This window comes from Lissotriton helveticus, chromosome 7 (genome assembly GCF_964261635.1).
Source record: "Lissotriton helveticus chromosome 7, aLisHel1.1, whole genome shotgun sequence".
Classification (NCBI taxonomy): Eukaryota; Metazoa; Chordata; class Amphibia; order Caudata; family Salamandridae; genus Lissotriton; species Lissotriton helveticus.
Window position 1 is genome coordinate 1,949,039,408 of NC_136068.1, and position 24,518 is coordinate 1,949,063,925.

A 24,518-nucleotide genomic window follows, 5' to 3' on the forward strand; every position below is an offset into this window, starting at 1 on the left:
GCCTGACAGTCATTCCAGCTTTCTCTAAAACTCCCAAAACCTTACCAAGGGTCTGATCATGTTGAGAAATGTCGTTGTCAAAAATTAGAATATCATCCAGGTAGGCTTGTACCCCAGTAAGTTATCCATTAGCTTTTGAAAAATGCTAGCTGCTGAAGCTAGGCCAAATAGGAGTCTCAAGTACTTGTAAGCGAGTGACAAAAGTTGTCAATTCTTGAGACTTAAGAGACAAAGGAATTTGGTGATAAGCGGACCTCAGGTCCATAAGGGAGAAATACTTAGCCCCACCCAAATTAGCTAGTAAATCATGAATTTTGGGTAAGGGATGGCAGTCCACGATGATATTATTGTTTAGAGAACGTAAATCAGCGCATAATCTTACCTCGCCTGATTTTTTACGCACTAAAACTATGGGAGAAACCCATTCGGATGAATCACAAGGTGCAATAATCTCCTCATCACGTAAGTTTTTTAAAACCTTTTTCAATTCATCCCTTGCACTTAAAGGAAGGGGACATACTTTGTGAATAATGGGTTGTGCATTGGGTTTAAGTCGAATTTCATGTTTGAAACCCAACACCGTGCCCCCCTTATTCTTGAAGACATTTGGAAATAAATTGAGTAGATTATCAACTTTATGATTAGGTAACGATAACTCTGCAACATTGAAGTTTCCAGTCTCATAACTAGTGTAATAAGCATGTGGGATATCACCTAAAGCAATGGGTTGATCAGAAACAGGTTTGAGAATTAAACCCATCCTGGCTTGATCCAATCAACCTAAAATATTTCTGCCTTTAAGAGCAACATAGACTTTCGTGAAGGTGTATCTGCCAAGACATGCAATATCGGAGTGAAAGTAGCCTAACATGTCTATATCTTTCTCACCAAATGCTTTAGGATTGACGTCAGATTTGCAAAGAACAACACTTTTACCCCAATTTGCATAGAATGTAAGATCTGATAAAATGGTGATAGGTGAACCTGAGTCAGCTTTGACTTGAAGTGAAATCGTACCAACAATTAGCTCACACCAAGGACCCTTAATTTTGGACAATTCAATGGAATCACATTCAATTGACAATAAGACATCGTTAAGTCTGGTTGGACAGGATTCTAAATTCTCGTTAAATTCTATGTTGTTAACTCTAGTGAATTTTTTTACGACCCCTGCAAACGGATGGAAAGTGTCCAATTTTTGTACACGATGAACATTTTTTTCCAGATGCGGGACAATTAGGATAATTACCAAGATGACTCCTTGAGCCGCACCTATAGCAAACGATGGGTTTCTTAACTGATTGTCAGAAGGAATTATTAACAAGGTCCACAGAGCAGGTGGTAGAAGAAGAATGAGAACCTTGGTCAATCATGTGAATACAGGTTTTAGAAATGCTTTCTTGAAAATTTTTTGCCGAATTGGTTGCACGTTCAATGCCTTTGGCAATATCTATTGTTTCAGACAGAGTAGGATTTTTACAACTTAGCAAGCGTTCTTGTATTTTTTTTTTAAAACAGGCAAAAATGAATTGATCTCTGATAGAAGCGTCTGTGCTCGCACAAAATTCACAAGTAGAAGCTAAAATTCTGAGTTGGGCATAGTAGTCTTCCACGCTCTCATCTACATTTTGTTTACGTTTGAAAAAATTGTGATGTTCCAGAACAATGCTGGGTTCATCGTCATATTGCTTGTTGAGACGTGCAAGAGCTTCTTGGTAAGCATTCCAATTGTCACCGAGTCAGGAGAAGGAATCACTGGGAGGTTCTCAAAAACTTGTTGAGCTGCAACACCTAGGCAGCCATAGAGAATGGCAACCTTGCGAGCAGGATCATATTTGGTGGCATCAATAGCCACTAAATTGTTACTCATTCTTTTGTTACCCATTCTTATCTTTGTTACCCATGCTTATCTTTGTTACTCATTCTTTTGTTTCCCATTCTTATCTTTGTTACCCATGCTTATCTTTGTTACTCATTCTTTTGTTACCCATTCTTATCTTTGTTAGCCATGCTTATCTTTGTTACTCATTCTTGTTACCCATTTTTATCTTTGTTACCCATGCTTATCTTTGTTACCCATGCTTATCTTTGTTATCCATGCTTATCTTTGTTATCCATGCTTATCTTTGTTATCCATGCTTATCTTTGTTACCTATGCTTATCTTTGTTATCCATGCTTATCTTTGTTATCCATGCTTATCTGTTATCCATGCTTATCTTTGTTACCTATGCTTATCTTTGTTATCCATGCTTATCTTTGTTATCCATGCTTATCTGTTATCCATGCTTATCTTTGTTATCCATGCTTATCTTTGTTACCTATGCTTATCTTTGTTACCCATGCTTATCTTTGTTATCCATGCTTATCTGTTATTCATGCTTATCTTTGTTACCTATGCTTATCTTTGTTACCCATGCTTATCTATGTTACCTATGCTTATCTTTGTTACCCATGCTTATCTTTGTTACCTATGCTTATCTTTGTTACCCATTCTTTTGTTACCCATTCTTATCTTTGTTAGCCATGCTTATCTTTGTTACTCATTCTTGTTACCCATTTTTATCTTTGTTACCCATGCTTATCTTTGTTACCCATGCTTATCTTTGTTATCCATGCTTATCTTTGTTATCCATGCTTATCTTTGTTATCCATGCTTATCTTTGTTACCTATGCTTATCTTTGTTATCCATGCTTATCTTTGTTATCCATGCTTATCTGTTATCCATGCTTATCTTTGTTACCTATGCTTATCTTTGTTATCCATGCTTATCTTTGTTATCCATGCTTATCTGTTATCCATGCTTATCTTTGTTATCCATGCTTATCTTTGTTACCTATGCTTATCTTTGTTACCCATGCTTATCTTTGTTATCCATGCTTATCTGTTATTCATGCTTATCTTTGTTACCTATGCTTATCTTTGTTACCCATGCTTATCTATGTTACCTATGCTTATCTTTGTTACCCATGCTTATCTTTGTTACCTATGCTTATCTTTGTTACCCATTCTTTTGTTACCCATGCTTATCTTTGTTACCCATGCTTATCTTTGTTACCTATGCTTATCTTTGTTACCCATGCTTATCTTTGTTACCTATGCTTATCTTTGTTACCCATTCTTTTGTTACCCATGCTTATCTTTGTTACCCATGCTTATCTTTGTTATCCATGCTTATCTTTGTTATCCATGCTTATCTTTGTTATCCATGCTTATCTTTGTTACCTATGCTTATCTTTGTTATCCATGCTTATCTTTGTTATCCATGCTTATCTGTTATCCATGCTTATCTTTGTTACCTATGCTTATCTTTGTTATCCATGCTTATCTTTGTTATCCATGCTTATCTGTTATCCATGCTTATCTTTGTTATCCATGCTTATCTTTGTTACCTATGCTTATCTTTGTTACCCATGCTTATCTTTGTTATCCATGCTTATCTGTTATCCATGCTTATCTTTGTTACCTATGCTTATCTTTGTTACCCATGCTTATCTTTGTTACCTATGCTTATCTTTGTTACCCATGCTTATCTTTGTTACCTATGCTTATCTTTGTTACCCATTCTTTTGTTACCCATGCTTATCTTTGTTACCCATGCTTATCTTTGTTACCTATGCTTATCTTTGTTACCCATGCTTATCTTTGTTACCTATGCTTATCTTTGTTACCCATTCTTTTGTTACCCATGCTTATCTTTGTTACCCATGCTTATCTTTGTTACCTATGCTTATCTTTGTTATCCACGCTGTGATTGTTATGTTTTTGGTTCTTTTGTAAAGTGCTTTGATGCTTCAGGGCCAGCTCTGCTCTGTACATAAGATTTTCGAACCGCGGGTCTGCGCATGCGCAGTATGTTCGAGACGCCCAGAGACTAATTTACTTGTTCTGAGCATGCGCATTGGAAAGTAAGCGTCCGCCGTACATGCGGAGTACGAGGAGGGGTTTGATGAGTAGCGTGTGCTGTGAGCATGTGCAGTAGAATCCGGGCACGTGTAGCAACGTTTTGGACATATAGCAGACTAAGGGTTAATGAGTAAGAAAGCATTGGAACTAGTGTCCTGTGTTCTACGGATGCGCGTTAGTTCGCCGAGCTGCGGGTCATGCGCAGTGGATCGCCGGTAATAGTGTCGGATGTGTGCGCATGCGCAGTAGTACGCGGGTCAAGCGTGTCAGACGTGTGCGCATGCGCAGTAGAACGGAAGGCTCCAGTGTGCGCATGCGCAGTAGTCCCTCGGGCCTCTTGCACCGAGAGGTTTTCGCCGGTGGATCCTCCGGACCTCGTCCCTCTCCGCTCGGGGTCAGCGCGGCCCAGACCAGGCCTCGGAGCCCAGCGAAGCCACGCCCTCGGGGCCGACTCAGAGATGCCGACGCCGCAGCTCGACGAGGTGAGCTGGGGGGGTGGGGCTCTGGGGTGCTCGATGACCTCACAGGAAGTGACGTCACTCGACCTGTGACATCAGGAACACAACTGGATGTGGTGTCAGTGAAACGACCAAAAACAGCACAAAACAGGCGAAGCTGAAGCAATGTAGAGGTGTGCGAGCTGCCCCTCAATCAATCAATCAATCAATCATTTGTAAAGCGCACTGCATACCCGCGAGGGTCTCAAGGCGCTGGGGGGGCGCTACTGGTCGAAGAGCCGGGCCTTGAGTATCCTCCTGAGGGTCAGCAGGTCTTGGGTCTGTCGTAGGCTCAGTGGGAGGGTGTTCCATGTCTTGGCGGCGAGGTGGGAGAAGGATCTCCCGCCGGTGGTCGTTCTTCAGAAGCGCGGGACGGTGGCGAGTGAGAGGTCGGCGGAGCGTAGCTGGCGGCTGGGGATGTAGAAGGAGAGCCGTCTTGAGGTACGCTGGGCCGGTCTTGTGGAGGGCCTTGTGTGCGTGGGTGAGGAGCTTGAAGGATATCCTCTTGTTGACGGGGAGCCACTGCAGGTTTTGCAAGTGGGGGGTGATGTGGCCGTGGCGTGGTACATCGTGGATCAGTCGTGCCGAGGCGTTCTGGATGCGTTGCAGTCATTTCTGTAGTCGAGTCTGCTACTGACGAGGGCCTGGGTGACTGTCTTTATTGTATCTGTCGGGATCCATCTGTAGATCTTGCGGAGCATGCGGAGAGTGTTGAAGCAGGAGGAGGGGACGGCGTTGACTTGCTTGGTCATTGACAGCGTTGAGTCGAGGATGATTCCCAGGTTGCGTGCGTGGTCGCTGGGTGTTGGTGCTGTTCCAAGTGTGGTCGGCCACCAGGAGTCGTCCCAGGCTGAAGGGTTGGAGCCAAGGATGAGGACCTCCGTATTGTCCGAGTTCAGCTTCAGACGGCTGATCTTCATCCAGTCGGCAACAGCCTTTATTCCCTCGTAGAGGTTGGTTTTGACGGTGCGTGGGTCCTTGGTAAGGGAGAGGATGAGCTGGGTGTCGTCGGCGTAGGAGATGATGTTGAGGACGCGACAGCGGGCTACTTGTGCGAGGGGGGAAATGTAGATGTTGAACAGCGTCAGGCTGATGGATGAGCCATGGGGTACGCCGCAGATGATGTCGGTGGCTTCGGATCGGAAGGGTGAGAGGCGGACGCTCTGGATTCTGCCGGAGAGGAAGGACGTGGTCCAGTCAAGGGCCTTCTCTTGGATTCCGGCTTCTAGGAGGCGTGTCTTTAGAGTGCAATGGCAGACCGTGTCGAAGGCGGCTGACGGGTCCAGGAGGATGAGGGCTGATGTTTCGCCGTTGTCTAGTTGGCGCCTGATGTCGTCTGTGGCGGCGATGAGGGCTGTCTCGGTGCTGTGGTTTGCTTCTGAATCCGGACTGGGATGGGTCTAGGATGTTGTCCTCGCGGTAGCAAGTCAGCTCCATGTTGACGATTTTCTCAATGACCTTCGCCGGGAAGGGGAGCAGGGAGATAGGCTTGAAGTTCTTGTGGTCTTTGGGGTCCGCCTTGGGCTTCTTGAGGAGAACATTGATTTCGGCGTGCTTCCAGCTTTCCGGGAATCTCGTAGGTGTCAAAGGAGATGATGACCTTACGCAGTTGGGGTGCGATGGCTGCGTCAGCTTTGTTGAAAACGTGGTGTGGGCAGGGGTCTGATGGGGATCCTGAGTGGATGAAGTTCATGGCTTTGCGTGTCTCTTCGTCGTTGACGAGGGACCAAGAGGTCAGCTGGTTGGTACAGGTGGCGTTCGGGGTGGGGTCTGTTGTGGTCGGGGCAGATGGGGAGTTGAAGCTGTTGTGGATGTTGGCAATCTTGCGATGGAAGAAGGTGGCCAGTGAGTCGCACAAATCTTGCGAGGGTGGGATGTCGTTGGTGTTGGCGCTGGGGTTGGAGAGTTCCTTCACTATGTTGAAAAGTTCTTTGCTGTCGTGTGCATTGTTGTCCAGTCGGGCTTTGAAGGATGATCTCTTGGTTGTTCTGATGAGATGGTGATGTCTGCGGATGGCGTCCTTGTGGGCTGCGTGGCTGTCCGGTGTGGGGTCGTGGAGCCATTTCTTTTCCTGTTACCAGCATGATCGTTTGGAGGACTGGAGTACTTCGGTGAACCAGGCGGCTTTCTTGCTGGTTTTGTTGATGAAGGGTTTCTTGATCGGGGCGAGGGTTTGGCGCATTCGTCGATCCACTGCCTGAAGTTTCAGGCAGCAGCATCTGTGTCGGTGGGTGTGTTCTGGGCGAGGGTGGAAGCCAGCTGGTCTTTGGTGACTTTGGTCCAGCAGCGGCGAGGCAGCTGTTGGTTGCGGTGATGCATGATTGATTTCTTGAAGGTGAAGTGGATGTATCGGTGGTTGGTCCAAGGGAGTTCGGTGGTGTGGTTGAAGGCGACATGGGTGCTTGTGGAGAAAACTGGGTCGAGCGAGTGGCCGGCGGCGTGGGTGAGCTTGGTGACGAGTTGTCGGAGGCCAAGGTTGGTGAGGTTGTCGTTCAGGGCGGTGGACGTAAACCATAAAACAGGTAATGAGTCCACAAATAGAAGAACAGTCAATCCAAGATTATGAACAAGAGAGAAACGAATGAAGTGAAAGGTAACAGAACAGAGGGATATAACAGAAAGAAAGCCCACCTAACCTCTGTCATGACCAGTGCTCTGTGTCACTCCTACGTGTGTTTTGTATCAGTCTCCAGTCATAGTTATTCACTTCTGGGAATTGCAAGCATATTTGTCAATGTGCCTCAAAATTGAGGGTGGTTGGGGGAGTGGTACCTTGATTTGTGGGAAGCATTTCCTTCTGTGCAACTACTTTTCACTCTGCTACGCTCGACATAATAATATCCATGTGATGCTATGTTTAACTGGTTTAAGTTGTATTTATATAGTGCTTACTACCCTTGTTGAGGCATCCAGCGCTTTACCCAGGAGCCCAAAGTTAGTGGCCAGTTCATTAGTTATAGGGGTTGTAGAGCTGAGCTGACCGTAGGGTCCTTTGGAGTGCGTGGAATTCGAGTCGGCTGTTCAGGTATGCTGCTCCGGTGTTGTGGAGGGCTTTGTGTGCATGGGTGAGAATCTTGAAGGTGATTCTAGCCTTGATGGGGAGCCAGTGGAGTGTGCGCAGGTGCTGGTAGATGTGGCAGTGTTTTGGCAGGTTGAGGACAAGTCTTGGCGGCGTTCTGGATGTTTTGTAGCTTGTGGGTGAGGTTTTTGTTTATTCCAGCACAGAGTGCGTTGCCGTACTCAAGTCTGCTGGTGAGGAGGGTGTGGGTGATGGGGTTTCTGTGTTTGAGGGAGATCCATTTGAAGGTCTTGCGTAGGAGGCGGAGGGTGTGGAAGCAGGAGGATGCAACGGAGTTGATCTGGTGGTCCATTTTTAGTTCGGAATCCAGGAGGAGTCTGAGCTTGCGTGCGTGGTCCGTGGGGGTGGGCGGGCTTCTGAGGGCTAGGGGTCACCAGGTGTCGTTCCAGGCGTCGGGGTGTAAGCCTATGATGACTACTTCTGTTTTGTCTGAGTTGAGTTGTAGGCAGCTGCTTTTCAACCATTTGACGACAGCTTCCATGCCTTCTTGAAAGTTGTGTTTGACTGCGTTGGGTTCGTTGGATAGGGAGAGGATAAGTTGGGTGTCGTCAGCGTATGAAACAATGTTGAGTCCGTGGTTTCGGAAGTTTGAGTCGATCCGAGCCATGTAATGTAATGTAATGGACACTTATATAGCGCTCCTACCACTCCAAGGAGTATCTTGGCGCTCTGCCAACCCAGATGAAAATAGGTTCTAGGAAAAAAGCCATTCGGTGAACGCGTACATTACACTAGTGCCCTGCACGCAGCGTCAGTGAGGGAGAACACCCAATTTTCAGGGATTTCCTGAAGTGACTTTCATGGGACAGTGATCGAAGGTGCAGCGGGAGCTTGTTCCAGGCCTTAGCTCCCAGGGCAAACAAAGATTTCCCTCCTTTAGTTGACAGCCTGAATCTGGGGACTATTAACAGATTTTGGCTAGCAGACCTCAAACATCGGGTGGGGTGATACCGCTTGAAGCCACTGGACAAATATTTCGGTCCCTGCTGTTGGACGGCTCTAAATGTGATCAAAAGGATCTTAAATAAGATCCTCTTGCCAATTGGTAGCCAATGAAGTGCACTAAGTGCGGCCGAAGCAGATGACTTACGCGGCCACCGTAGTAGCAAGCGGGCAGTTGCGTGCTGGACCATCTGTAGCTTATGGAGTATGGACTTATTAACTCCAGCATATAAGCTGTTACAGTAGTCCATCCTCGAAATTATTAACGCAACTGCTACCGTTTTCCTAGCTGGCAGAGGAAGAAGATCAAAAAATTTCCTCAAAGATTTAATTAGGTGAAAACACATGGCAGCTACGGCCACTGCTTGTTGTTTGAAGGACAATTGGTCGTCAAATTTAATGCCCAAGTTTCGGGAAGACGAGATGGTACTGGGGGGGGCTTCAGCATCATCAGGCCACCAGTGTTTCGGGGAAAACAGATTTTCATTTCCAAACGGCAAGATTTCCGTCTTGCCGGAATTACATTTGAGGTGATTGTTAGTCATCCACTCAAACGTAGCTGTTAAGCATTTTTTCAGGTTTTCCTCTGCACCAGGCAGTTCATTATCCAACACCAGAATGAGCTGCGTGTCATCAGCATATGATATTGTGCTAATCTGGAATGACGTAATTAGCTCAACCAGGGGCACCATGTACAAGTTGAAAAGTATGGGGCTTAAACTAGAGCCCTGAGGGACCCCAGAGCTGATGACTTTAGCTTCTGATTGAAATTGGCCCAGGACTGTGACTTGGCGTCTATTATGGAGAAAGTTTCTGAGCCAGGCCAGAGTTACCCCTCCTATTCCTGCATTAACCATCCGGTCCACTAAGATGGTGTGTGAGACCGTATCGAAGGCTGCCGACAGGTCGAGTAAAATCAGGACAGCCTTCTTTCCCTGGTCCATGGCAGTTCGGAGGGTCTCTGCTGTAAACAGCAGGGCCGACTCGGTAGAATGTTTCGACCGAAACCCTGACTGGTTAGGGTGCAAGATGTTGTTCTCCTCTAGGAAATTTGTAAGTTGGATATTTACAAATTTTTCGGCCAGTTTGAATACCAATGGGAGCAGGGAAATGGGGCGCAGGTTGGAAAGGGTAGTCACATCCGATAGGGCCTTTTTCTGGAGGGGCTTGACTGCAGCAAGCTTCCATTCATTGGGAATTTCTGCCGTGGCTAATGATGAGTTTATGATGTTGTTAATAGTAGGGTTAACCACCTCTACTAGTGTCTGCAGAACTGAAGGTGGGCAGGGATCGAAAGGAGATCCAGATTTACTGGCCAAAATGGCCTTAAGGGTATCATCAAGGGGGACAAGATCAAATGAGTCCAAACGGGGGGACCTAGTAGGTAACTTCTCCGCCTCTGTCTGTTCTAAATTCCCTGGATTGGAGGATACCGGAGGAAAAGTCTTCACGATATCCGAGATCTTCTGTTCAAAATAGTCTGCAATCGCATTGCAGAAGTCCTGAGACGGAGGAATCTCCTGCAATAAAGCTGGAGGATTGATATAATCATTTACTATTTTGAAAATTTCCTTTTGCCCAGTGCCTGCGATGGATATGGCCTGTAGATAGTGGGTCTTTTTGGCTAGCTTGATCCCTGCATGATATTGCCTTCTAACTGATTTATAGACATTACGGGCATCAGCATCGTAGTTCCTGCGCCACCTTCGTTCCACTGTTCTCACCTCCCCTAGTTTTAATTTCAGGTCTGGCGAGAACCACGGAGCATTAATTTTGCTCTTGGTGACGCCGGAAGTATTTTTGCCGGTAGAACCTAATAAGGCGCCAGTGGTTGTTATCCAATTGCAGAATTTTTGGTTATCAGTAGAAGTGTCACCCGTAAGAACGGGAATGCTTTCTTTTAACATGTCTACGAGATCAGGTCTACTGGAGAGTTTCTTCCAGTTAGGTTTGTGATTTTTATCAGGCCTTCTATTCTTTGTCCTATTTACCGAGGCTTTGTATTTCAGTGCAACGTCGAATGGAATAAAAAAATGATCAGACCAAATTAAAGGACAGGGGGGTTTAACTATTAGTCCAGTTGAATTGTATATGTTGAACAGATTGGGGCTGAGGAATGATCCCTGGGGGACTCCGCAGGTGGTTGGTGTAGGGTCTGAGAGGAAAGGAGGGAGTCGGGCCCGAGGTTCTGCTGGAGAGGTAGGAGTGGATCCATTCTAGGGCCTTGCCCCGGATCTCTGCGTCGTGAAGTCTGGAAGTTAGGGTGCAGTGAGAGCCTGTGTCGAAGGCCGCTGAGAGGTCGAGTAGGATGAGGGCTACTGTCTCTCCTCTGTCCAGGATGGAGCGGATGTCGTCTGTTGCGGCGAAGAGGGTGGTTTCTGTGCTGTGGTTTTTTCTGAAGCTGGATTGGGAGGAGTCGAGGATGTTGTGCTCTTCGACGAAGGTGGCAAGTTGGTTGTTGATGGCTTTCTTGATGCCTTTCGCTGGGAACGGGAGCAGGGAGATGGATCTGTAGTTTTTGAGGTTGGAGGGGTCCGCTGAGGGCTTCTCCAGGAGTGGGTTGATCTTGGCACGCTTCCAGTCGTCTCGGAAGGAGGTGTTCGCTAGGGAGCCGTTGATTGTGTGGCGAAGCATAGGTGCAATGATGTCGGCTGCTCTGTTGAAGATGTGGTGGGGGCAGGCCCCAGAGTGGATTGACTTCATCGTCTTCAGTGTGTCTTCGATGGTGAGGGCTGTCCAGCTGTCGATCATTGGCTTCAGGGAGTTGGGGGTGGTTGGTGATGGTTCAGTGTGTTGGTTGTCTTTGTCAAAGTTGTAGATGTTCTTGATTTTGTGGTGGAAGAAGGTGCTGAGTTTGTCGCAGAGGTCTTGTGAGGGAGGGATGTCTGTAGACTCGCTGGTGGTTTGGATGAACTCCTTGAGGATGCTGAAGAGTTCTTACTGTTGTGCGCTTGTGTGGAGATTCTGTTTTTGATCGCTGTTTTTCTCATATTTTTGATGAGTTGGTGGCGTGTGTTGGTGGCAGCTCTGAAATTGTTTTGGGCTTCTGTAGATTTGGAGTTCCTCCAGGCCATTTCGAGGCAGCGGCATGTGCGTCTGAACTCTCGAAGTTCGGTGGTAAACCATCTGGCTTTCTTGGCATGTGTGTTGTTATTCTTGAGGGGGGCTATGGTGTTGGCGCTGTTGGAGATCCATCTGTGCAGAGTTCGGGCTGCGGTGCTGGGGTCGTCGTCTTCCGCAATGGTTGGGGTGGAGTTGCCGAGTGAGGAGGTGAGTAGGTTGTCAGTGATTTTGGTCCGGTTTCTTCGTGGGAGCAGGTGCTGGGTTCTGTGGATGGTGGGTGTTTTGAAGGTGAAGTGGATGCATCAATGGTCTGTCCACGGGAGTTCGCTGGTGTGGCTGAAAGTGATAGATTTTCCTGTTGTGAAGATGGGGTCGAGGGTGTGTCCTGCTAAGTGAGTAGGTTCGGTCTCAATCTGGCGGAGTCCTATGTTGTGGAGGTTGACCAGGAGCGATGTGGTGTTAGGGTCTAGTTGGTTGTCGAGGCGGAAATTGAGGTTTCCAGCAAGGTGTAGTTGATTTTACCTGATTGTTGATCTGTGTACAATTATGCTTCTGTTTGACCTGTGCTTTTACGGATATGTTTGTATCCAAATAAAGATTTTGAATTTAATTTAATTGAATACTCTACTTATGTTGCTTTTCACTTGATGGTAAAAAAAAAATCCTTCAAGTTTAAATGCACTGACAACTGCCCCTAGCTCCTATAGCTTTCAGAGCTGAGAATAGCAGGGCAGCTGCAGGGACAGTGTTTGAGAGTCTTATGCACTGACGACTTCCCCTGGCTTTCAGAGCTGAGACGAGCAGGGAAGTTACAGGGACTGTGTTTGTGAGTCTTATGCACTGATGACTGCCCCCCGGCTCCTGTGGCTTTCAGAGCTGACACGAGCAGGACAGTTCCAGGGACAGTGTTTGAGGGTCTTTCCTTCCCCTTCTGCTTCAATAACAAGCCTTATTTATTACCATCCTCTACAGATTTCTGTTTATTGGAAATAAAAGAGAGGGGGTGAGCGGAGGCAGTGTTTACTTCTGCTAGTTGTATGCTGTATGTCACTGTCTTGAACGGCTCAGTGTAATGTGAACTTGTCTGTTGCAGGTGCAGATCACCATCCAAGACTCCTTTGCCTGTTTCTCGAAAGAGGAGTGGAAACTTCTACAGGAATGGCAGAGAGAATTGTACCGAAACGTGATGAAGGAAATTCACCAGGCCTTGATTGCTCTGGGTAATGTTATGAAGCCAGTCTTTTGCAAGTGGAATTAGAGTCTGTGACCAGACTCGCTTGTTATTTCAGATTTGTAACGCAAGTTCTTAGTTGCTGGGTTAGAGAACGGAGGGTCTCATGTAGAAGTTGCTGCTAGGTATCACTGCTATGGCGAGGGTCGCATCAGAAGGATAATGCTCAAGGAGGGTCTCATGTCGAAGCTGCTGCTAGGTATCACAGCTGGGAGGGGGGTTGCATCAGAAGGATAATGTTCATGGAGGGTCTCATGTCGAAGCTGCTGCTAGGTATCACAGCTGGGAGGGGGGTCGCATCAGAAGGATAATGTTCAAGGAGTCTCTTGTGTAGAAGCTGCTGCTAGGTATCACAGCTGGGGCGGGGGTCGCATCAGAAGGATAATGTTCAAGGAGTGTCTCGTGCAGAAGTTGCTGCTAGGTATCAGCTGGGGGGAGGGTCGCATCATAAGGATAATGTTCAAGGTGGGTCTCATGTCGTAGCCGCTCCTAGGTATCACAGCTGGGGCGGGGGTCGCATCAGAAGGATAATGTTCATGGAAGGTCTCATGTAGAAGCTGCTGCTATGTATCACAGCTGGGAACGGGGGTCGCATCATAAGGATAATGTTCAAGGAGGGTCTCATGTCGAAGCTGCTGCTGGGTATCACAGCTGGGACCGGGGTCACATCAGAAGGATAATATTCAAGGAGGGTCTCATGTAGAAGCCGCTCCTAGGTATCACAGCTGGGACAGCGGTCGCATCATAAGGATAATGTTCAAGGAGGGTCTCATGTCGAAGCTGCTGCTGGGTATCACAGCTGGGACCGGGGTCACATCAGAAGGATAATATTCAAGGAGGGTCTCATGTAGAAGCCGCTCCTAGGTATCACAGCTGGGATGGGGTGGCATCAGAAGGATAATGTTCATGGAGGGTCTCATGTAGAAGCCGCTCCTAGGTATCACAGCTGGGATGGGGTGGCATCAGAAGGATAATGTTCAAGGAGGGTCTCATGTAGAAGCCGCTCCTAGGTATCATAGCTGGGATGGGGGTCGCATCAGAAGGATAATGTTCATGGAGGGTCTCATGTAGAAGCTGCTTCTAGGTATCACTGCTGGGGCGAGGGTCGCATCATAAGGATAATGTTCAAGGTGGGTCTCATGTCGTAGCTGCTGCTAGGTATCACAGCTGGGACGGGGGTCGCATCAGAAGGATAATGTTCAAGGAGGGTCTTGTGTAGAAGCTGCTGCTAGGTATCACAGCTGGGGCGGGGGTCGCATCAGAAGGATAATGTTCAAGGAGGTTCTCATGTAGAAGCCGCTCCTAGGTATCACAGCTGGGAGGGGGGTTTGCATCAGAAGGTTAATGTTCAAGGAGGGTCTTGTGTAGAAGCTGCTGCTGGGTATCACAGCTGGGGCGGGGGTCGCATCAGAAGGTTAATGTTCAAGGAGGGTCTTGTGTAGAAGCTGCTGCTAGGTATCACAGCTGGGAGGGGGTTTGCATCAGAAGGATAATGTTCAAGGAGGGTCTTGTGTAGAAGCTGCTGCTGGGTATCACAGCTGGGGCGGGGGTCGCATCAGAAGGTTAATGTTCAAGGAGGGTCTTGTGTAGAAGCTGCTGCTAGGTATCACTGCTGGGGCGAGGGTCGCATCATAAGGATATTGTTCATGGCGGGTCTCATGTAGAAGCTGCTGCTAGGTATCACAGCTGGGACGGGGGTCGCATCAGAAGGATAATGTTCATGGAGGGTCTCATGTAGAAGCTGCTACTAGGTATCACAGCTGGGACGGGGGTCGCATCAGAAGGATAATGTTCATGGAGGGTCTCATGTAGAAGCTGCTGCTAGGTATCACAGCTGGGACGGGGGTCGCATCAGAAGGATAATGTTCATGGAGGGTCTCATGTAGAAGTTGCTGCTAGGTATCACAGCTGGGACGGGGGTCGCATCAGAAGGATAATGTTCAAGGAGTGTCTCGTGTAGAAGCCGCTCCTAGGTATCACTGCTGGGGCGAGGGTCGCATCATAAGGATAATGTTCAAGGTGGGTCTCATGTCGTAGCTGCTGCTAGGTATCACAGCTGGGACGGGGATCGCATCAGAAGGATAATGTTCATGGAGGGTCTCATGTAGAAGCCGCTCCTAGGTATCACTGCTGGGGCGAGGGTTGCATCATAAGGATAATGTTCAAGGTGGGTCTCATGTCGTAGCTGCTGCTAGGTATCACAGCTGGGACGGGGATCGCATCAGAAGGATAATGTTCATGGAGGGTCTCATGTAGAAGCTGCTGCTAGGTATCACAGCTGGGACAGCGGTCGCATCAGAAGGATAATGTTCAAGGAGGGTCTTGTGTAAAAGCTGCTGCTAGGTATCACAGCTGGGGCGGGGGTCGCATCAGAAGGATAATGTTCAAGGAGCGTCTTGTGTAGAAGCTGCTGCTAGGTATCACAGCTGGGGTGAAGTGGCATCAGAAGGATAATGTTCAAGGAGGGTCTCATGTAGAAGCCGCTCCTAGGTATCACAGCTGGGACCGGGGTCGCATCATAAGGATAATATTCAAGGAGGGTCTCATGTAGAAGCCGCTCCTAGGTATCACAGCTGGGACCGGGGTCGCATCATAAGGATAATGTTCAAGGAGGGTCTCATGTAGAAGCCGCTCCTAGGTATCACAGCTGGGATGGGGTGGCATCAGAAGGATATTGTTCATGGCGGGTCTCATGTAGAAGTTGCTGCTTCGTATCACAGCTGGGACGGGGGTCGCATCATAAGGATAATGTTCATGGAGGGTCTCATGTAGAAGCTGCTGCTTCGTATCACTGCTGGGGCGAGGGTCCCATCATAAGGATAATGGTCAAGGAGGGTCTCATGTAGAAGCTGCTGCTAGGTATCACAGCTGGGACGGGGTCGCATCAGAAGGATAATGTTCAAGGAGGGTCTTGTGTAGAAGCTGCTGCTAGGTATCACAGCTGGGGCAGGGGTCGCATCAGAAGGATAATGTTCAAGGAGCGTCTTGTGTAGAAGCTGCTGCTAGGTATCACAGCTGGGGCGGGGGTCGCATCAGAAGGATAATGTTCAAGGAGGTTCTCATGTAGAAGCCGCTCCTAGGTATCACAGCTGGGAGGGGGGTTTGCATCAGAAGGATAATGTTCAAGGAGGGTCTTGTGTAGAAGCTGCTGCTGGGTATCACAGCTGGGGCGGGGGTCCCATCAGAAGGTTAATGTTCAAGGAGGGTCTTGTGTAGAAGCTGCTGCTAGGTATCACTGCTGGGGCGAGGGTCGCATCATAAGGATATTGTTCATGGCGGGTCTCATGTAGAAGTTGCTGCTAGGTATCACAGCTGGGGCGGGGGTCGCATCAGATGGATAATGTTCATGGCGGGTCTCATGTAGAAGTTGCTGCTAGGTATCACTGCTGGGGCGAGGGTCGCATCAGAAGGATAATGTTCAAGGAGGGTCTTGTGTAGAAGCTGCTGCTAGGTATCACTGCTGGGGCGAGGGTCGCATCATAAGGATAATGTTCATGGCGGGTCTCATGTAGAAGTTGCTGCTAGGTATCACTGCTATGGCGAGGGTCGCATCAGAAGGGTAATGTTCAAGGAGGGTCTCATGTCGAAGCTGCTGCTAGATACAACAGCTTGGACGGGGGTCGCATCAGAAGGGTAATGTTCATGGAGGGTCACATGTCGAAGCTGCTGCTAGATATCACAGCTGAGAGGGTGGTTTCATCAGAAGGATAATGTTCAAGGAGGGTCTCATGTAGAAGCTGCTGCTAGGTATCACTGCTGGGGCGAGGGTCGCATCAGAAGGGTAATGTTCAAGGAGTGTCTCGTGCAGAAGTTGCTGCTAGGTATCAGCTGGGACGGGGGTCGCATCATAAGGATAAAGTTCAAGGAGGGTCTCATGTAGAAGCTGCTGCTAGGTATCACAGCTAGGGCGGGGGTTGCATCAGACGGGTAATGTTCAAGGAGGGTCTCATGTAGAAGCTGCTCCTAGGTATCACAGCTGGGACGGGGGTCGCATCAGAAGGATAATATTCAAGGAGGGTCTCATGTAGAAGCCGCTCCTAGGTATCACAGCTGGGACGGGGGTCGCATCAGAAGGATAATGTTCATGGAAGGTCTCATGTAGAAGCTGCTGCTAGGTATCACAGCTGGGACGGGGGTCGCATCAGAAGGATAATGTTCATGGAGGGTCTCATGTAGAAGCTGCTGCTAGGTATCACAGCTGGGACGGGGGTCGCATCAGAAGGATAATGTTCATGGAGGGTCTCATGTAGAAGCTGCTGCTAGGTATCACAGCTGGGGTGAAGTGGCATCAGAAGGATAATGTTCAAGGAGTGTCTCATGTAGAAGCCGCTCCTAGGCATCACTGCTGGGGCGAGGGTCGCATCATAAGGATAATGTTCAAGGTGGGTCTCATGTCGTAGCTGCTGCTAGGTATCACAGCTGGGACGGGGATCGCATCAGAAGGATAATGTTCATGGAGGGTCTCATGTAGAAGCTGCTGCTAGGTATCACAGCTGGGACAGGGGTCGCATCAGAAGGATAATGTTCAAGGAGGGTCTTGTGTAAAAGCTGCTGCTAGGTATCACAGCTGGGACAGGGTCGCATCAGAAGGATAATGTTCAAGGAGGGTCTTGTGTAGAAGCTGCTGCTAGGTATCACAGCTGGGACGGGGGTCGCATCAGAAGGATAATGTTCAAGGAGCGTCTCATGTAGAAGCTGCTGCTAGGTATCACAGCTGGGACGGGATCGCATCAGAAGGATAATGTTCAAGGAGGTTCTCATGTAGAAGCCGCTCCTAGGTATCACAGCTGGGAGGGGGGTTTGCATCAGAAGGATAATGTTCAAGGAGGGTCTTGTGTAGAAGCTGCTGCTGGGTATCACAGCTGGGGCTGGGGTCGCATCAGAAGGTTAATGTTCAAGGAGGGTCTTGTGTAGAAGCTGCTGCTAGGTATCACTGCTGGGGCGAGGGTCGCATCAAAAGGATATTGTTCATGGCGGGTCTCATGTAGAAGTTGCTGCTTGGTATCACAGCTGGGGCGGGGGTCGCATCAGATGGATAATGTTCATGGCGGGTCTCATGTAGAAGTTGCTGCTAGGTATCACTGCTGGGGCGAGGGTCGCATCAGAAGGGTAATGTTCAAGGAGGGTCTCATGTAGAAGTTGCTGCTAGGTATCACTGCTGGGGCGAGGGTCGCATCAGAAGGGTAATGTTCAAGGAGGGTCTCATGTCGAAGCTGCTGCTAGATATCACAGCTGGGACGGGGGTCGCATCAGAAGGGTAATGTTCATGGAGGGTTACATGTCGAAGCTGCTGCTAGATATCACAGCTGAGAGTGTGGTTTCATCAGAAGGATAATGTTCAAGGAGGGTCTCATGTAGAAGCTGCTGCTAGGTATCACTGCTGGGGCGAGGGTCGCATCAGAAGGGTAATGTTCAAGGAGTGTCTCGTGCAGAAGTTGCTGCTAGGTATCACAGCTGGGATGGGGTGACATCAGAAGGATAATGTTCATGGAGGGTCTCATGTAGAAGCTGCTGCTAGGTATCACAGCTGGGACGGGGGTCGCATCAGAAGGATAATGTTCAAGGAGTGTCTCATGTAGAAGACGCTCCTAGGTATCACTGCTAGGGCGGGGGTTGCATCAGAAGGGTAATGTTCAAGGAGGGTCTCATGTAGAAGCTGCTCCTAGGTATCACAGCTAGGGCGGGGGTTGCATCAGAAGGGTAATGTTCAAGGAGGGTCTCATGTAGAAGCTGCTCCTAGGTATCACAGCTGGGACGGGGGTCGCATCAGAAGGATAATATTCAAGGAGGGTCTCATGTAGAAGCCGCTCCTAGGTATCACAGCTGGGATGGGGTGACATCAGAAGGATAATGTTCATGGAGGGTCTCATGTAGAAGCTGCTGCTAGGTATCACAGCTGGGACGGGGGTCGCATCAGAAGGATAATGTTCAAGGAGTGTCTCATGTAGAAGACGCTCCTAGGTATCACTGCTGGGGTGAGGGTCGCATCATAAGGATAATGTTCAAGGTGGGTCTCATGTCGTAGCCGCTCCTAGGTATCACAGCTGGGACGGGGGTCGCATCAGAAGGATAATGTTCATGGAGGGTCTCATGTAGAAGCTGCTGCTAGGTATCACAGCTGGGACGGGGGTCGCATCAGAAGGATAATGTTCATGGAGGGTCTCATGTAGAAGCTGCTGCTAGGTATCACAGCTGGGACGGGGATCGCATCAGAAGGATAATGTTCATGGAGGGTCTCATGTAGAAGCTGCTGCTTCGTATCACAGCTGGGGTGAAGTGGCATCAGAAGGATAATGTTCAAGGAGTGTCTCATGTAGAAGCCGCTCCTAGGTATCACTGCTGGGGCGAGGGTCGCATCATAAGGATAATGGTCAAGGTGGGTCTCATGTCGTAGCTGCTGCTAGGTATCACTGCTGGGACGGGGATCGCATCAGAAGGATAATGTTCATGGAGGGTCTCATGTAGAAGCTGCTGCTAGGTATCACAGCTGGGACAGGGGTCGCATCAGAAGGATAATGTTCAAGGAGGGTCTTGTGTAAAAGCTGCTGCTAGGTATCACAGCTGGGACGGGGTCGCATCAGAAGGATAATGTTCAAAGAGGGTCTTGCGTAGAAGCTGCTGCTAGGTATCACAGCTGGGGCGGGGGTCGCATCAGAAGGATAATGTTCAAGGAGGGTCTTGTGTAGAAGCTGCTGCTAGGTATCACAGCTGGGGCGGGGGTTGCATCAGAAGGATAATGTTCAAGGAGGTTCTCATGTAGAAGCCGCTCCTAGGTATCACAACTGGGAGGGGGGTTTGCATCAGAAGGATAATGTTCAAGGAGGGTCTTGTGTAGAAGCTGCTGCTGGGTATCACAGCTGGGGCGGGGGTCGCATCAGAAGGTTAATGTTCAAGGAGGGTCTTGTGTAGAAGCTGCTGCTAGGTATCACTGCTGGGGCGAGGGTCGCATCAAAAGGATATTGTTCATGGCGGGTCTAATGTAGAAGTTGCTGCTAGGTATCACAGCTGGGGCGGGGGTCGCATCAGATGGATAATGTTCATGGCGGGTCTCATGTAGAAGTTGCTGCTAGGTATCACTGCTGGGGCGAGGGTCGCATCAGAAGGGTAATGTTCAAGGAGGGTCTCATGTAGAAGTTGCTGCTAGGTATCACTGCTGGGGCGAGGGTCGCATCAGAAGGGTAATGTTCAAGGAGGGTCTCATGTCGAAGCTGCTGCTAGATATCACAGCTGGGACGGGGGTCGCATCAGAAGGGTAATGTTCATGGAGGGTTACACGTCGAAGCTGCTGCTAGATATCACAGCTGAGAGGGTGGTTTCATCAGAAGGATAATGTTCAAGGAGGGTCTCATGTAGAAGCTGCTGCTAGGTATCACTGCTGGGGCGAGGGTCGCATCAGAAGGGTAATGTTCAAGGAGTGTCTCGTGCAGAAGTTGCTGCTAGGTATCACAGCTGGGACGGGGGTCACATCAAGGATAATGTTCAAGGAGGGTCTCATGTAGAAGCTGCTGCTAGGTATCACAGCTAGGGCGGGGGTTGCATCAGAAGGGTAATGTTCAAGGAGGGTCTCATGTAGAAGCTGCTCCTAGGTATCACAGCTGGGACGGGGGTCGCATCAGAAGGATAATATTCAAGGAGGGTCTCATGTAGAAGCCGCTCCTAGGTATCACAGCTGGGATGGGGTGGCATCAGAAGGATAATGTTCATGGAGGGTCTCATGTAGAAGCTGCTGCTAGGTATCACAGCTGGGACGGGGGTCGCATCAGAAGGATAATGTTCAAGGAGTGTCTCATGTAGAAGACGCTCCTAGGTATCACTGCTGGGGTGAGGGTCGCATCATAAGGATAATGTTCAAGGTGGGTCTCATGTCGTAGCTGCTGCTAGGTATCACAGCTGGGACGGGGGTCGCATCAGAAGGATAATGTTCATGGAGGGTCTCATGTAGAAGCTTCTTGCAGGGATCACAGCTGGGACGAGGGTCGCATCAGAAGGATAATGTTCAAGGAGGGTCTTGTGTAGAAGCTGCTGCTAGGTATCACTGCTGGGGCAAGGGTCGCATCATAAGGATAATGTTCATGGCGGGTCTCATGTAGAAGTTGCTGCTAGGTATCACTGCTATGGCGAGGGTTGCATCAGAAGGGTAATGTTCAAGGAGGGTCTCATGTCGAAGCTGCTGCTAGATATCACAGCTTGTACGGGGGTCGCATCAGAAGGGTAATGTTCATGGAGGGTCACATGTCGAAGCTGCTGCTAGATATCACAGCTGAGAGGGTGGTTTCATCAGAAGGATAATGTTCAAGGAGGGTCTCATGTAGAAGCTGCTGCTAGGTATCACTGCTGGGGCGAGGGTCGCATCAGAAGGGTAATGTTCAAGGAGGGTCTCATGTCGTAGCTGCTGCTAGGTATCACAGCTGGGACGGGGGTCGCATCAGAAGGATAATGTTCATGGAGGGTCTCATGTAGAAGCTGCTGCTAGGTATCACAGCTGGGACGAGGGTCGCATCAGAAGGATAATGTTCAAGGAGGGTCTTGTGTAGAAACTGCTGCTAGGTATCACTGCTGGGGCAAGGGTCGCATCATAAGGATAATGTTCATGGCGGGTCTCATGTAGAAGTTGCTGCTAGGTATCACTGCTATGGCGAGGGTCGCATCAGAAGGATAATGTTCATGGAGGGTCTCATGTAGAAGCTGCTGCTAGGTATCACAGCTGGGACGGGGGTCGCATCAGAAGGATAATGTTCATGGAGGGTCTCATGTAGAAGCTGCTGCTAGGTATCACAGCTGGGACGAGGGTCGCATCAGAAGGATAATGTTCAAGGAGGGTCTCATGTAGAAGCTGCTGCTAGGTATCACTGCTGGGGCGAGGGTCGCATCAGAAGGGTAATGTTCAAGGAGTGTCTCGTGCAGAAGTTGCTGCTAGGTATCAGCTGGGACGGGGGTCGCATCATAAAGATAATGTTCAAGGAGGGTCTCATGTAGAAGCTGCTGCTAGGTATCACAGCTTGGGCGGGGGTTGCATCAGAAGGGTAACGTTCAAGGAGGGTCTCATGTAGAAGCTGCTCCTAGGTATCACAGCTGGGACGGGGGTCGCATCAGAAGGATAATATTCAAGGAGGGTCTCATGTAGAAGCCGCTCCTAGGTATCACAGCTGGGATGGGGTGGCATCAGAAGGATAATGTTCATGGAGGGTCTCATGTAGAAGCTGCTGCTAGGTATCACAGCTGGGACGGGGGTCGCATCAGAAGGATAATGTTCATGGAGGGTCTCATGTAGAAGTTGCTGCTAGGTATCACAGCTGGGTTGAAGTGGCATCAGAAGGATAATGTTCAAGGAGTGTCTCATGTAGAAGCCGCTCCTAGGTATCACTGCTGGGGCGAGGGTCGCATCATAAGGATAATGTTCAAGGTGGGTCTCATGTCGTAGCTGCTGCTAGGTATCACAGCTGGGACGGGGTCGCATCAGAAGGATAATGTTCAAGGAGTGTCTCATGTCGAAGCTGCTGCTAGGTATCACAGCTGGGACGGGGGTCGCATCAGAAGGATAATGTTCATGGAGGGTCTCATGTAGAAGCTGCTGCTAGGTATCACAGCTGGGACGGGGTCGCATCAGAAGGATAATGTTCAAGGAGGGTCTTGTGTAGAAGCTGCTGCTAGGTATCACAGCTGGGGCGGGGTTCGCATCAGAAGGATAATGTTCAAGGAGGTTCTCATGTAGAAGCCGCTCCTAGGTATCACAGCTGGGAGGGGGGTTTGCATCAGAAGGTTAATGTTCAAGGAGTCTCATGTGTAGAAGCTGCTGCTGGGTATCACAGCTGGGGCGGGGGTCGCATCAGAAGGTTAATGTTCAAGGAGGGTCTTGTGTAGAAGCTGCTGCTAGGTATCACTGCTGGGGCGAGGGTCGCATCATAAGGATATTGTTCATGGCGGGTCTCATGTAGAAGTTGCTGCTTCGTATCACAGCTGGGACGGGGGTCGCATCATAAGGATAATGTTCATGGAGGGTCTCATGTAGAAGCTGCTGCTTCGTATCACTGCTGGGGCGAGGGTCGCATCAGAAGGATAATGTTCAAGGAGTGTCTCATGTAGAAGCCGCTCCTAGGTATCACTGCTGGGGCGAGGGTCGCATCATAAGGATAATGTTCAAGGTGGGTCTCATGTCGTAGCTGCTGCTAGGTATCACTGCTGGGGCGAGGGTCGCATCAGAAGGATAATGTTCAAGGAGGGTCTCGTGTAGAAGCCGCTCTTAGGTATCACAGCTGGGATGGGGTGGCATCAGAAGGATAATGTTCATGGCGGGTCTCATGTAGAAGTTGCTGCTAGGTATCACAGCTGGGGCGGGGGTCGCATCAGAAGGATAATGTTCAAGGAGTGTCTCATGTAGAAGACGCTCCTAGGTATCACTGCTGGGGTGGGGGTCGCATCAGAAGGATAATGTTCATGGCGGGTCTCATGTAGAAGTTGCTGCTAGGTATCACAGCTGGGGCGAGGGTCGCATCATAAGGATAATGTTCAAGGTGGGTCTCATGTCGTAGCTGCTGCTAGGTATCACAGCTGGGGCGGGGTCGCATCAGAAGGATAATGTTCATGGCGGGTCTCATCTAGAAGTTGCTGCTAGGTATCACTGCTATGGCGAGGGTCGCATCAGAAGGATAATGTTTATGGCGGGTGTCATTTAAAAGCTGCTGCTAAGTATCCCGGCTGGGACGGGGGTCGTATCAGAAGGATAATGTTCCTGGAGGGTCTCATGTAGAACCTGCTGCTGGGTATCACAGCTGGGACGGGGGTCGTATCAGAAGGATAATGTTCCTAGAGGGTCTCATGTAGAAGCTCCTCCTGGGTATCACAGCTGGGTAGGGGGTCGCATCAGAAAGATAATGTTCAAGGGGGGTCTTGTTGCTCTCTGAGAAGGAAGGATCTCCAAGACCTTCACTTTCTGCCAGTATCACTAGCGTGAAGTTCACTCTGTGTCTGTCCAATAGATCTGCCGTCAGAGTTAAATCTCTCCATCTTCACCTTGTGAATTCCAATACTTTCTTGGCTTTACATGTTTTATATTTAATGTATTGTTTTCTACAAATTCCCTTCATTGACCTTTTGTTTCACATTAGTCTGTCAGTGACATTCTTTTCCCAGGCATGCTTTTCCGTTTGCTGCATTCCCTCTACACTGATTATTCACCTGTTTGAATTGTGTTCTGTAGGTCTGTGTTGCTGTCGGTACAATGACCACCTGCTTGTGCCCACTTTCTCATCAAAGTCTATCCATCATCTTCTAAATTCCCTTCTTAATGTTTGGCTGCAGGCATCTTCTTGCTTTCAGTTGTTGAAAGACCTCTTCTGTACTATACCAATGCTTAGTGTTAGAGACAGCCCATTGCTTACCATTGGTTTCCTTCTCAATCTCAGAAGAGAGGGATTGCTTCTTAGTTGGTGCTTTTTCTTTCTCTTCTTGTGTTTGCCCCTCTCCTGGAGAATAGCTTCTTTACTATCCTTTTCCCTGGATGGTATTTATCCTTCCACTGCTCACACTTTTAAAAACAAGGATGAGTTGGAGGCTTTGTTGAATGAGCATGCACCAGATTTAAATAAAGAGTGATTTACAAAGCCTCTACTAAACTAGCTCCTGAGGAAACCTAAGAAACATATTATAAAACCCCTCTGCTCTATGGTTCTCTCTAGAAATAAAAATGCATGAAGAAACATTTAGGGCTCAACAGCGTAGGTTGAAGAAGGAATGTAAGGATGATGAGAAAGGAAAATATAAAGGCACGATTGATGAATATAAAGCATTGATTAAGATAGCAA

The 24,518-nt window shown here is 48.7% G+C and overlaps 1 protein-coding gene across 4 annotated transcripts in view; it reads left to right on the forward strand.

Annotated features, from left to right (window-relative positions):
- Positions 1–4,228: 4,228 nt before the first annotated feature.
- LOC144770962 (uncharacterized) overlaps positions 4,229–24,518 on the forward strand; it is a 53,238-nt gene continuing 32,948 nt past the window's right edge. For 2 of the 4 annotated variants that reach the window (XM_078655818.1, XM_078655819.1), the window contains exons 1-2: positions 4,239–4,387; positions 12,580–12,706. In XM_078655818.1, coding sequence (XP_078511944.1) covers positions 4,364–4,387; positions 12,580–12,706 — 151 coding nt within the window. In that variant the 5' untranslated portion in view covers positions 4,239–4,363. Of the gene's footprint in view, positions 4,388–12,579; positions 12,707–24,518 lie in introns of all 4 variants that reach the window. The other 2 variants (XR_013599071.1, XM_078655820.1) reach the window with 2 other exon arrangements.